The 14,432-nt window shown below is 44.8% G+C and overlaps 1 protein-coding gene across 1 annotated transcript; it reads left to right on the top strand.

Annotated features, from left to right (window-relative positions):
* The first annotated feature begins 1,520 nt into the window (after positions 1-1,520).
* On the top strand, positions 1,521-13,454 carry LOC118080991 (zinc finger protein RFP-like). The gene is made up of 7 exons (XM_060270775.1): positions 1,521-2,338; positions 3,839-3,934; positions 4,512-4,742; positions 5,788-5,810; positions 7,371-7,492; positions 8,431-8,463; positions 10,777-13,454. The coding sequence occupies exons 1-7, from the start codon at positions 1,910-1,912 to the stop codon at positions 11,289-11,291; spliced, it is 1,449 nt and encodes a 482-aa protein (XP_060126758.1). The 5' UTR covers positions 1,521-1,909; the 3' UTR covers positions 11,292-13,454.
* The last annotated feature ends 978 nt before the right edge of the window (positions 13,455-14,432 follow it).

The following is a 14,432-nucleotide window of genomic DNA, read 5'->3' on the forward strand; positions in this document are numbered from 1 at the left end:
GCAGAGTGCCAGGTGGGACAAGAAAACATGGTCATAAGTTGATCTAATCTAAATACTGGACTATGCAATATCCTGATCCTTTAAAAGGCATACAATGCATGGCAATAATACAAAAAAAACATTGGGACACTATACATTAAACATAAAAAAACAATTAAACACAAAATTGGGTCACACACCCCCTCCTTGTGGAAATAACATACTGTCAGACATAGTTAAATGTTTCTGTCGAATATCACACAACATAAAACATAATCATATATCAGTTGCGTATCTTGAGGCCAATTCTTAATAGGGCACAGAGTCTTGAAGTCAAAAGAGAGCGTATGTCCTTGCAATTCACTTTCCCTTGCCCCTCTTCAGTCTGTTTCTTTTGGAAGGAGATTTTGAAGATGCTGTGGCTACTTTGGAAAATCTGATGTCTGTTGTTGTTGCAGATAATAAACAGTCTTATAGTCAAAATCCTTAAAACTTTTCAACAATAGTTCCCCCCTTTCTCCCCCCTCCCTTAAGTCCCAAAAAGTCCCAAAAATGTCATTTATGGAAACAATGGCTGTGGGCTTTCTCATGCTGTTCAGCTGCTGTAGGTTCATTATTCAGTCTTCAGAAATACAGTCTGCAGAGGGACAGGAGTGCTTGGAACTAAAAGACAGTTAGGAAGGAAGGAGTGGGAAAACAAAAGGGGAGAATATCCTACAGTATTTCTAAAAAAAACACACATCCTTTTGAAAATAGGCCTGCAGGGGGTTGGGGCCTGAAGATATAATTAGTTAAAAAATAATAATAATAAATAGTCAAGAAAGGGGAGAATATTCTAGAAATTTCTTCTTGGGAAGCTGTAAATAATATAAGATCATAGTTAAGCATTTTATTCATTTAAATATTACTATTATCATTCATATTTAATTACTGCTGTTATTGTCTACTCAGTCAGTTTAATTTACTTCACCTAGTTTGGCTGTGGAGGAAACAAAGGACAAAATTTTTGTTAATTAGGACACAATCAATAAGTTATTAACATTTTCCTTATGTGGTTCTGAATTCTCTTTGAGGTTCACGTATCTTGTTTGAAAGGGATTATTATTATTATTATTATTATTATTATTATTATTATTATCCCTTTCAAACAAGATACGTGAACCTCAAAGAGAATTCAGAACCACATAAGGAAAATGTTAATAACTTATTGATTGTGTCCTAATTAACAAAAATTTTGTCCTTTGTTTCCTCCACAGCCAAACTAGGTGAAGTAAATTAAACTGACTGAGTAGACAATAACAGCAGTAATTAAATATGAATGATAATAGTAATATTTAAATGAATAAAATGCTTAACTATGATCTTATATTATTTACAGCTTCCCAAGAAGAAATTTCTAGAATATTCTCCCCTTTCTTGACTATTATTATTATTTTTTAACTAATTATATCTTCAGGCCCCAACCCCCTGCAGGCCTATTTTCAAAAGGATGTGTATCATTTACAGCTTCCCGACAATTGGGATGGAGGGCTGGGCTGTTTCTCCTCCATATGTCTTGGCTACTAACTAGAAAGAGGAGTGTGAATGGAGCAAGGCGGGGGAGGGGGGAGACGGCAGTTCATTCATTAGCTTGCAAAGTGGTCTGAGGTTGACGTGCTGGTTGTAAACAAAACAACAACTACAACAAACTCCACCAGCTCTCACAGGGAAATGATTCCTTAAACGAGCAGCCACCAAGGATGAGCACTCCATTTAAAATAAATAAAAATATATATTTCCACCATATCAAAGCGGCTCGGAGCTCCCGCCGACTCCAAGGCAGCAGGGATGCTGAGTAATCGCATCTGAATTTCCTGGAAAGCGGACACGCCCATTTGCAGACGCAAAAGAGAGGAAACGAAACCAGCTCTCTCTTCCTGGAGTCTCCGCCATGGCTGGTGCTCGGAGTCCCGTCCGCGATCTCTGCGAGGAAGCCACTTGCCCCATCTGCCTGGAGTATTTCAGGGATCCAGTGATCATCCCGGAGTGCGGGCACAACTTCTGCCGATCCTGCCTGATCCAGTGCTGGGGGGAATCCGAGGGAGAGGCTTCCTGCCCTCAGTGCAGGGAAATAGTTGAGCAAAGCAGCATCAGGAGAAACCAGCAGCTGGCAAATTTTGTGGAAATAATTAAGAAATTCAGCCATCTGGGGGGGAAAGAGGAGGGAAAAGGAATGGGGAGAATGTGCGAGAAGCACCAAGAGCCCCTGAAGCTCTTCTGCAAGGAGGATGGAAGCCCCATCTGTCTCTTGTGTAATGTTTCCAAGGAGCACAAAAGCCACGAGGTGATTCCTCTAGAGAAGGCGTCCCAGGAGTACAAGGTGGAAAAAGTCTTTCTCGGGGGTGGGGGTGGAATTGCTGCAGACAAGAGGGGCTTGCAAAAATAAAATTAAAAATAATAAAATATAATTTATTCTCTCCACTTGCAGCCCAAAAGGAATTCTTGTGCAGCCTGATAAAACTAAACTTCTGAAACTTTATACAATAAACATTTCTTTTTCTTTTTGAGGGATTGTGTGTCACTGACCCATGAATGCAGTAACTTCCCTGGAGGGAAAGATAATAACATATAGGATTTAATTTAATAAAAAGGATGGGGGACATGTTGGAGGTGTGTTCGTTCTGCGGGATAAATAGCAAAACCCACGTTTCTCAGCTCCGAGCCCCATTTCTGCCTCATATGGGATGAAAAAGGGGAACATTTGCAAAAGACCCAGGGATGTGGGGTAGGGAGCTAGCATACAACTCAGCTTGCCTCTTAATGTGTGTTGAAAAAAGCCTTGGGAGGGTCAAAATGGCTTCAGGATTGTCTTCCTGTGCTGTTTCAGACATGTGGGTTATATATACAGTTATGAGTATCGGCAGGTTGTTCGGGCGCTCCGAGAGAGAGGGAAGGGCCGGTGCTCCGGCCAGCTGGAGGCGCGCGGCTTTGCCGGCGGCCTCCTTTCCCTCCTGCACACCCACCAGCTCAGCGGAGAGGAGGGAGGGAGGGAGGGAGGGGAGCGGGAAGGAGGGGCCATCCAGAGCTGGCGCACTGCCGGGCCGGATCCGTCCATGCCCAGGGGGCGAAGGCGGCTTGCTGCTCCTGCTGCTGCCGGCTAGGCGGCGTAGCGGGGTGAGGCTACCTTCCCTCCGGGCACCGAGCCTGCGTGCGCTCTTCACCTCTCTTGGACTCGGAGAGTTGCGCGCCCCTCCGCACTCTCCCGCCTGCCTTGCGGGCTTCTCCTCGCGGCTGATCCCCTGGTGGGGGCGGCCAGGAGCAGCCGCCACCGCCTCCTCCCTCCCCTTCGAGTATCATGGACAGCAAGCCCCTCCAGGATAGACCCCCAGCTTACAGCCTTGCTAGCCTAGCGGGCGCCGGCTACGAGTATGCGTGTTGTCTCGGGTGGGCAATCCGCCGCCGCCGCCGCCCGTGATAAAGACGGTGGCAGTCAGCAGCTTTGTCGTTGCTGCTGCTGCTGCCGCCACCGCCGGAGCTGTGCAAGCAGAATGAGCGGGAGCGCGAGAGGCACTAAAAGCCGAGCCGGAGAAGAGGGCGAGCACTTAACTGTGGCGACACCCTAACGATTTTGTTTTTTCAACCTACATTTACAGGCATGACAGGTGTTACTGCAGTCTCCATTTTTTAAAAAGAGGCTTCTATACTGATAAATACCATCTCGCATCACCTGGCTAACAAATTTATTTCCGGAGGGAAAGGTGGGGTGGGGTGGGGTGGCGCCGGAGGGATCCATGCACCACAGTGGCAGATAAGCTTAAGATGCCCCTGCCAAAATTCCTACAACATGTGTAACATAGCTCAATTTGGATTTTCTTTTCAGGATCAGATTAGCAGCTGCCTAGACAATGTGAGGAAGAAGAGAGAGAAAATTCTGGTATTTAAAAAAGATGCAGAAAAGGAAAGCCAAGACCTGCTTGTAAGTACTATTGTTACTTTAAGGTGAAAGTGCTATAGTCTAGAATCAATATCTGGGGGAAATGAAGATGGAATACAGAAAGAGATTTATTTCTGAACAGCCGTATCTCCCACAGAATATGAAAGAGCATTTAAAGGGGGGGTGGGCTTTTAAATTTTTATCAAGCTCTTTTTTTCTGCTGAATATGTCAGAAGTGGCCTTCCAATGGAATTTGGATAACTGGCCTCTTCATCCTTTAACAGCAGACCTGCTTGTAAGCACCATTGTTACTTTAAGGTGAAAAAGTGCTTTAGTCTAAAATCAATATCTTTGAGCATGGGAGAAATGAATATGGAATACAGAAAGGGGTTTCTTTTTGAACAGCCTTATCTCCCACAGAGCATGAAATACCATTTTAAGGAGGTGGTGGACTTTTGCTTATGAAGCTCTTTCCGTGCTGAATATTGGTGTAATCTCTCTAAAATGTCAGGCGTGCCCTTCCAAGGAAATTCCAATAACTGGCCTCTTCCTCCTGCAACAGCAGACTCAATGCCTGATATTGGCCCACTGTTCTCTTCTTTCAATCTCCTTCCTGCAGAAACAAACAGATGCAGAGAGGGAAAAGATGGTGGCTGAGTTCAGGCGACTCCACCAGTTTCTGGAAGAACAGGAGAAACGTATTCTGGCCCAGATGTCAGAAGCGGAGAAGGAGATTGCAGCAAAAAGGGAGGAGCACCTGGCCAGACTCTCCAGGGAACTCTCCTCTCTTGAAAGCCTCATCTGGGAGATGGAGGAGAAGCTTCAGGAACCAGCAAGTGAACTCCTGCAGGTGAGGCCTGGTCTTGATGCGAGAGGGTGAAGTGTGCTGCTTCAAACTACAGTGGTACCTCGGGTTACAGACGCTTCAGGTTACAGACTCCACTAACCCAGAAATACAGTGGAACCTCGGTTTATGAACACCTCGGTTTATGAATTTTTGGTTTATGAACGCCGCGGACCCACCTGGAACGGATTAATTCACTTTCCATTACTTTCAATGGGAAAGTTCGCTTCAGTTTATAAACGCTTCAGTTTATGAACAGACTTCTGGAACCAATTACACCCATGCTTCGGGTTAAGTACGCTTCAGGTTGAGTACTCCGCGGACCCGTCTGGAACGGATTAATCTGCTTTCCATTACTTTCAATGGGAAAGTTCGCTTCAGTTTATGAACGCTTCAGTTTAAGTACTCTGCGGACCGTCTGGAACAGATTAATCCACTTTCCATTACTTTCAATGGGAAAGTTCGCTTCAGTTTATGAACGCTTCAGTTTATGAACAGACTTCCGGAACCAATTGTGTTCATAAACCGAGGTACCACTGTAGTACCTCAGGTTAAGAACTTTGCTTCAGGAAGAGAACAGAAATTGATAACTGATTGGGGTTATCCGGAGGTTTGGAGCACATTGTCAGCAATATGCTGCTGACTCTCCTTCATGTCTTCAGATGAGGCAGTGGAAGTGATGGACCAGTGTCTTGACTCAGTAATGGACTGGATGAGAGCCAACAAACTGAAGCTCAATCCAGATAAGACTGAGGCACTGCTAGTGGGTGGTTCCCAAGACCAGATGGGTGGGAGATGGCCTGCTCTCAATGGGGTTACACTTCCTCTGACGGAGTGGGTACATAGCTTGGGGGATGTACATGGAGACAATTTGGATTATTTAGTTGCTTTAATTTTATGTTTTTATTATGAATTTTATATTTTTATATTGTGATTTTATCTTGTGAACCGCCCAGAGACCTGCAGGTATACGGTGGTATAAAAAATTGATACGAACAACAACAACAAACTGATCACAGTTTTCCTTTCCTTTTCCTTTCTTTCCCTCCAGGATATTGGAAGCTTCTTACAGAGGTAAGTGATGGAAACCCCTGCCTTATTCTGATTCTAGGAAAGTTCCTCTTTAACAAGTGAGGAACTCCGCTTCCAGTTCTTCCTTCCATTTCACAAAATCACAGACAGAAACAGGGACACATTTTCGTTGTCATTTGTATCTTTTGGTTGCATCTACAATCACAGACAGGAAGCCATTCCCACTGCATATTTCTGAAGGCCTTTCTCTGTGAAAGAGGGGACACCCCACAGTGCTTGTAAATATCTTCACTGTAATTTAGAGTTAAATATCCAGTGTCAGGCTCCTGCAGGTTCTTCCTCAGCCATTAGAAGGTGAGATAACACCCTGATGGATTCGGCCAGTGGCCCATCTAGTCAAGCATCCTGTTTTCACAGTGACTAACCAAATGCCATTGGGGAAACCCATGAACAGGATCCAAGCCCCAGAGGACACTCGCCTCCTATGGTTTCAGAGGCACCATTGTCTTGGACACAGCCATCGTGAATAGTAGCCGCTGAGAGCCTCGTCCTCCAGACAACTTCAGACACTCATGAATTTTGAGAATCTTCCATGTTTAGAAAATATTGCCTTGATTTCCAATATTTGTCCCATTTTTCAATGTAACCACTGTGCTAAAATACATTTCTAATGTTAATTGTAAAAGCCATTCTAAAGAATTATGAACTTCCTTATGTTTTAGAAATGCACAAAACAGATCTATTTTATTTTGCTCATTTATCACGTGAAATGCTTCACTAAAATGGGTGTAGTCCTAAAATCTCTATGTAAGGACCCAGTATTGTTCACTTTTCTTCAAAAATTAATTTGCATATATCAGTTTGTTTACCTTCAATTTCATATTCATGTTGTTGTTTAGTTGTTTAGTCGTGTCCGACTCTTCGTGACCCCATGGACCAGAGCACGACAGGCACTCCTGTCTTCCACTGCCTCCCGCAGTTTGGTCAAACTCATGTTTGTAGCTTCGAGAACACTGTCCAACCATCTCGTCCTCTGTCGTCCCCTTCTCCTAGTGCCCTCCATCTTTCCCAACATCAGGGTCTTTTCCAAGGATTCTTCTCTTCTCATGAGGTGGCCAAAGTATTGGAGCCTCAGCTTCACGATCTGTCCTTCCAGTGAGCACTCAGGGCTGATTTCCTTAAGAATGGATAGGTTTGATCTTCTAGCAGTCCATGGGACTCTCAAGAGTCTCCTCCAGCACCATAATTCAAAAGCATCAATTCTTCGGCGATCAGCCTTCTTTATGGTCCAGCTCTCACTTCCATACATCACTACTGGGAAAACCATAGCTTTAACTATACGGACCTCATGAATTCATATTCATATATTTCCTTAAATATGTTTTGGAAGCAGGTGTCTCTCGGTTTTCCTTCAACTTGTTAAGTGCACTCTAGATCCACACGTCATCTAGATGTTCCCTTTTGCCATAGGAAAAACCCTGCTCCCAAGTCTTCATGATATAGTCTTCATCATGCCTTTATCATCAGATTGAGACGCCTGCCTTGTCAGAAAGTTCATTGCATTGGAAGGATGTTGGCTTGACTTTGTTCTTTTCCTCCCAGGTCTCAGGAGAAGGAGAACTTAGAGGATCCACCTGTGGCTTTTCCTCCTGCCCTGAAGTGGAGGATTTGGGACTTCTGTGATATGAATCTCTTCCTGGAGGCTGTCATGAAGAAATTCAGAGGTAGTAAAGGGCTGAAAATATTTTATACTGGATGTTTAACGGGTTCATGACATGCTCCAGGTTATTAGCAGTGCCAGGAAAATGGAGGGTTTATTTATTTATTCTCTTTCAGTATCTAGAAGCCACACTTTCATATGTAGACGACTCAACATTGATTTTTCTTATTGAAAGGGGACGGTAAACCCTTCTTGCTGGGATCTTTGGGGTGCCTCCCAGATTCCAGTCAGCAAGGTAAAGGGCTTGAAAGCGGTTGCCACGAAGGGTTTGGCCACCACGCAAATCCCTTTTAAGACCGTACTGGGCTCTGAGAGACTCCTGTAAGATCTCATGGGACCCTCTTGAGATCTTGGTGGCACAGGTGATTTCGAGGGTCGTTCTGACTCTGCACAATTTGCCTTTATGCACAATCCCCAGGAATCTAACCCTCCCTTACGTTTCCAGTTGTCTGTAAAAGGTTGTACTTCACCACTTCACAATTTCTCAGCCAGGCTTTGGGTTCTTTCACACATCTCACTTTTGGGGCATTTCTCCTGTTCCTTTGGCCCTGAGATTGATGTAAGGGGGGCAGAAGGAGGGAAGGAGGAGGGCTGTCCAAGAGCCAGCCAGGAGCAGAGGGGACTGGGGTTGAGGCCTCTCATCCTGGAACAGGGATGTCTGAATCTTGTTGTGGATGGGGAGATCTTCTGGGGGTCTGTCCTCCAAGATTTGGGAAGGCCTGAACCTTGACATCATTCCTGCCCTGGTTATGCAGGGTGAATTCCAGATAGTTTTAACTGCAACTCCCACAATCTCCAGCTGGCATGGCCAGTGGTTTAGGGATGATGGGACTTGTAGTCCACAACCACCCTGACTACAATCTCATAAACTCATATTGTTCTTTCCAGGTTTGTTACCTGAATGATGGCGTGATGTTAAATCTGTTTCTTTTCCTCTTCCAGACACTGTGGAGTATGAACTTCAGCTGCGAAAAGGTACATTTCCGGGTCAAACAGAGGCATATGAGAGGGAAATATCCCTTGGAGCCATACAGGTCCCTCATAAGATCCTCTTAATTTCCCATTAAGAGTGGGAAATGCATGAGCACAAATAGCTCAGAAAATGGCTGCAACAGCCTTTGGGGGCTGGAAGGTAAAAGGGTTCTGGTGTCAGTTTCAGGGAGGTGGGGGCTGCCAGAGTGTGAATTCCAGGGGTCCAGCTTCCCTGCAAGATGGGGGTCTTCCCTCAGCTTCTGTATTGGAGGGGAGACATGACTTCTCTGCTTAAACTAGAGAAACTTGAGTAAAATTAAAAGTGCAGGACAGAATTACAGCACAGACCAGAGGGAACGGCTCAATTGGAAGACAGAAGTCCAGTCTGGCCTGATCCTGGACACCACAAAAAGGGAATCATAAGAACGGGAAAAGGTGCAGCAAATGGCAGCATAAAGGAAACTCTGATATATCTTTAAAATTATATTCTGGGATTCTTTTCGAAAACATCAGTGAGTAAAATGCATAAAGGCTAATCAATACAACAATAAACTAGAAAAAACCCATTACATTTGACAATTATTTTTTTACTAATAGCAGCACTCACAACATCCAATATCCCACATAATTTCTGAAGGCCGCTGTACAAATGTGTGTCTTTAAAAAGAAATCGCTTGACTAACTTTCCATAACGTGGCAGGAGGAGAGGAGGAGGATTGCAGAACAGATCTTCTTTCTAATGTCCACCAGCCTGACCAATTTTTAAATGGGTTTCTCATGATGCTTCCACTGCCCACCTTTTCCATAAATGTGAAGAACAGTGAAAAAAAAGCTGAATCATATAGCCAATCAGGTCTGGGGAGCCAGGATGGGGTCTTTGCATTGCAGGTGACAGGTAGGAATGGCACCTCCTAGGTTTAACTGTGTTTGGCTTTAATAAAGTTATTTAATAATTATATATATTAATAATATATATACAATAATAATTTATTATTTATACCCCACACATCTGGCTGGGTTTCCCCAGCCACTCTGAGCGGCTTCCAACAGAATATTAAAAACAACGCAGCATCAAACATTAAAAGTTTCCCTAAACAGGGCCACCTTCAGTTGTCTTTTAAAAGTAAAATAGCTGCTTATTGCCTTGACATCTGCTGGGAGGGCGTTCCACGGGGCAGGCGCCAATACCGAGAAGGCCCTCTGCCTGGTTTCCTGTAACCTTACTTCTCACAGCGAGAGAACCGCCAGAAGGCCCTCGGTGCTGGATCTCAGTGTCCGGGCTGAATGATGGGGGTGGAGACACTCATTCAGGTATACTGGTCCGAGGCCGTTTAGGGCTTTAAAGGTCAGCATCAGCACTTTGAATTGTGCTCGGAAATGTATATATATATTAACCACCCTTTATATTGGGATTGCAACAATAACTGCATTAAAACAATTCATAGGAAAAGAAAGTCATTCTTATCAACCATGTAATAGATGTCCATTTAAAGGATAGAACTGCAAGAGATAATCAAGTTTGTTCTTGGCTGAAACAAACCGTCGGCCCAAACGCCTACCAGTGACTCCTTTCTCCTTGGCGGACTTCTCATAGTTTGCCTGGGGAAAACAAACCATAGATCCAAAGGCTACCAGTGATTCCTGCAGAACATGGAAGGGCGTCGACTCTCCTTCCTTGGAGATTTTAAAGCAGAGGCTGGGTGCCCGCTGACGTTAATGCTTTAGTTGGGATTCCTGTATTGCAGGGGGTTGGACTAGATGACCCTTGGGGTTCCTTCCAACTCTATGATTCTATAAAGTGCTATCAAGAATCCCAAGAAGGACATTTCACGGGGGTCAGGGAAGCCTAACCACTTTCTTGCTTTTCCTGGAAGGATGGGGCACAACATACCTTAAATAAGTAACTGAAACTTGAGAGGATCTTCTGCCAGTTTTACCTGGCATGTCAAGCACAGTCTGTCATGTGAGGTAAAAGATTAAGATGTGAATTAGGGAGTCCCTACTTAGACTCCCGTCTGCCATGAACGGTGGGGGTGGGGGGTGGGGGGTGGGGCTGGCCTTTGACAAGCCACTGTCTCTCAGCCGCAGTCTTCCCATCTGAAAAATGGGCATAGTAAGATTAATTCAACTTACAGAGTCGTTGCATATGTTTCAAGTATCCTTATTAAGAACTTGATGAACCATCCCTGTCTCGAATGCAGAGCCATGGAGTCCCTGTTCATTTCAGACGGGATGCTATTTCTATCATGTGCCTAAAGAAAAGTCAGCTTCTCAGTTGATGTTGTTTCGCTTCTCTTTCCTTATCTGCCCTCACAGAAAACATAACTTTGGATCCAGACACAGCAAATCCCTTCCTCATCCTGTCCAAGGATCGAAAGAGTGTGAGTTGGGGAGAAGTGCACCAACCCCTGCCAAACAACCCTGAGAGATTTGACAAACATCTCTATGTGCTGGGACGTGAGGCATTCAGGGAAGGCAGACGTTTCTGGGAAGTCACTGTGGGGAGTGAGGTGGAATGGTCCGTGGGGGTGGCCAGAGAGTCTGTGAAGAGGAAAGGCAATTTAATCCCTGGTCCTAAGGAAGGGATTTGGCGCATAGGGAAGTGGGGTGATCAATACAGGGTCTCCACCCCTGATGGGCACCCTGTTCCCATGCTGCGTGGGGAGCCCAAGAGGATCCGAGTGACCCTGAACTATGAAGGGGGACGGGTGTCCTTTTATGATGCAGATACAGCAGTCCTCCTCCACTCATTCTCAGAAGCCTCCTTCTCTGGAGAGACCCTCCAGCCCTTATTTAGCATGGGCAAGAAGGCAAACCTGACACTCTCTTGACTGAGGGTGGAGACAGATAAGCTTATATTCATGGCCATCATGTCACATTCAGTCTCCTCTTCAGGAATGAGCTGACTGGCACTTGAGAAGCCATATTTGCAGAACTGTGATTAGCCATCCCTTGTGTCAATCATGATGCAACTCTCCCTTCTCAGGACAGCTTTGTAAATGACATTGATTGATTGATTGATTGATTGATTGGGTCCCCTAACTTGCCTGATCTCTGTTCCTTGGGAATCTGCTACTTCTGTCAGTGCAGGATGAGCAAAGGGGGAAAGAAGCCAAAAAATGATTTAAGAAACATCAGCAAACCTCCGCCCACCCTACACACATTCCTGTTTCAATGTAGTTCTCTCTCCAGCCTCCAACTTAAGATTTCTAGAGATAATACCATCATCTTTTCTGAATAAAATCAGAATTATGCACGGGCCTCGCTTAAAACCTTCCTCCGCCTCAATCCTGCTCTCAGATTCCCTTTTCCTCCCCCAAAACTTCCACTGGCCAGGGAGATGGAAGTTCCAAAACCCCTTTTTTGCTATTCTTCATCGAAACATATGTGGCAATTCAGCAAAATCAGAGACCTGTTTGCTAGTTGAGTACAGTCGGCCCAAAACTCACATGCAACTTAATTTCCGTGATCGCAGTCTGGAAACGTAACCCCTGTCGCGAATTCCTTCACGGCGCTTTAGCAGAGATGTTAAGAGTTCCAGTTTCTTTAGTGCAGTATATTTATTGTGAGCTATATACAAATATCTACAGGCAGTTCATACACAAGCAGTTCATACACTCTCTAAACCTCTCACTGACCACACCCTTCTACAACACCACCACAAACACTGCTGGATAGGTTTCCCTTTTAAACTACTGACAGCCAATCAACTGACAGCACATTACTGCCGAGTCATTCTTACCCAGCACTTCTACAGAAAGTATTGCATCAGCCAGTTTCACTTTACTAGTACACTCAGGCCTGCAGACTTACTATTTCACACAGCATTCTGTGGATCCCAACAACCCCCATATAGGCATAGCTGCCAAGTTCCAGGTAGAAAAATAAGGGATCGCAGCGGCGCGACACCGGAAGTCGCTTCTATGCATGCAAATGGCTTTTAAAACGGGGCTTTCCAGCGAAAAACGGGAGACTTGGCAGCTATGCACATAGGTCCATGTAACAAAAATTCCCTGAGATAGTGAAGAGCTTCTGTGAGAGGTTTTGAGGAGAGAACAGTGACAATCTAGAGGATTTCAGGGTTTGTGTGTTAAATTCCCATGTATACAATTGTTTTCTCCAAGGTTCTCTGTAGCTAAGTGTCAGATACTTACCTGTATTTTTAGAGATCCCCTCTACACCAGTGTGGTGTAGTGGTTAAGAGCGGTAGACTTGTAATCTGGGGAACCGGGTTCGCATCTCTGCTCCTCCACATGCAGCTGCTGAGTGACCTTGGGCTAGTCACACTTCTTTGAAGTCTCTCAGCCTCACTCACCTCACAGAGTGTTTGTTGTGGCGGAGGAAGGGAAAGGAGAATGTTAGCTGCTTTGAGACTCCTTCGGGTAGTGATAAAGCAGGATATCGAATCCAAACTCTTCTTTTCTTCTTCTTATCCTTTTGTATAACGGGCCTGGAAGAATTTAGGGATATGTTTCCTCTGCTAACATGTATGTATGTTTCGATGTAGCCCTCTCTCCAACCTCTAATACTGACAAGTTTTCGACAGACAATCTTTTCTGAATAACATCAGAATTATGCACGAACATCACTTAAATCCTTCCTCAGCCTCAATCCTGAACTCCTTTTCCTCCCCCAACATCCCCCAACAACTCCTGATTCCCTTTTCCTCCCCCAACATCTTCACTGGCCAGGGAGATGAAAGTTCAAAAATCCCCCCTTTTTTTTGCTACTCCTCAGGGAAGCTTATGTGGCAATTCAGCAAAATCTCCATATCTAAAGAGACTTTTTGTGAGTTGAGTACAGTCGCCCAAAATTCACATACAACTTACTTGCGATTAAAACACAAATTAATAAATAGAAAGAGGGCTAGAGATGAGGAAAAACTGTTAGAAGGGACTCTTGAGATCTCAGAAAAGTCTCCAGAACCCAGAAAGCAATGGGGGGGCCCCTTTGGCAATGATGGGAAGAGTTTCTAAGTCCACCTTGCTTACTGACCACTACCGTAGGAAGGTCAGGATCTCTGGCTTCAGACAAGTGGGATGGTCGCTTAGGGGGCATTTTCGGGGGTCTTTCTGACTTACACTATATTACCTTTGCATGCTAACCCCAGAAACATAACCCACCCCCCGTGCAGGTTTTGGACCTCGATGTAACAAAATTCCCTCTGACAGTGAAGAGCCTATGTCACACGTTCTGAGGAAAGAAAAGTGACAATCTAGACTGGATTTCTGGGGGTGGGGTAAATTCCCATGTATACAATTATTTTCTCCAAGATGCTTTGTAGCGAACAATCAGATACTTATCTGTATTTTTAAGGGATAACCTCTTCTTATCCTTTTGTGTAATGGGCCCGAAAGAATTTGGGGGTATGTTTCCTGTGCTAACGTGCTTGATTCTAATAAAGATTATACATCTTGTTGTTCCTGTGTTGTTTCAAACTCAACAGTATAATATCCATTCCCCATGACACTTCCTCCAGGGATTTTAGGAGGGTGATATCCTGTTTTATCCTCAGAGAAGCCCTGTGAGGTAGAAGAGGCTGAGCTGAGAGACTTAGAAAAAGGAGACATGTTAAAGTTTATGGTCAAAAGGGATTTGAACCTGGGCCTTGTCATCCCTAGTCCAACAGACACTACACTCAGAATGTGAAATCTTAACAAGGGTCCCTTCAGAGATGTGCTTGAAAGTCCTCCCTGCAAAGTTACTCTACAGTGGTACCTCCGGTTAAGAACTTAATTGGTTCCGGAGGTCCGTTCTTAAGCCGAAACTGTTCTAAACATGAGGCGTGCTTTCGCTAAGGGGGCCTCCCGCTTGCATCCTGGGGCAAAGTTCGCTACTAGGAACATCTACTTCCGGGTTAGCGGAGCTTGTTACCCAAAGCGTTCGTAAGGAGGACGGTATGTAACCTGAGGTTCCACTTTATATGTTGTAGCTCCTCTTCAGACCTTCCTGTGTTGGCCGTGAATGTCTGC

The sequence above is a fragment of the Zootoca vivipara genome, chromosome 2 (assembly GCF_963506605.1).
Source record: "Zootoca vivipara chromosome 2, rZooViv1.1, whole genome shotgun sequence".
In the NCBI taxonomy this organism is placed as follows: Eukaryota; Metazoa; Chordata; class Lepidosauria; order Squamata; family Lacertidae; genus Zootoca; species Zootoca vivipara.

Excerpts from the sequence above, each read along its gene's own strand:
- LOC118080991 (XM_060270775.1), top strand. The coding sequence starts at position 1,910 with ATGGCTGGTGCTCGGAGTCCCGTCCGCGATCTCTGCGAGGAAGCCACT. Across the intron at positions 2,339-3,838 it reads AGGCGTCCCAGGAGTACAAG|GATCAGATTAGCAGCTGCCT; the intron begins GTGGAAAAAGTC and ends TTTTCTTTTCAG. Across the intron at positions 3,935-4,511 it reads AGGAAAGCCAAGACCTGCTT|AAACAAACAGATGCAGAGAG; the intron begins GTAAGTACTATT and ends TCCTTCCTGCAG.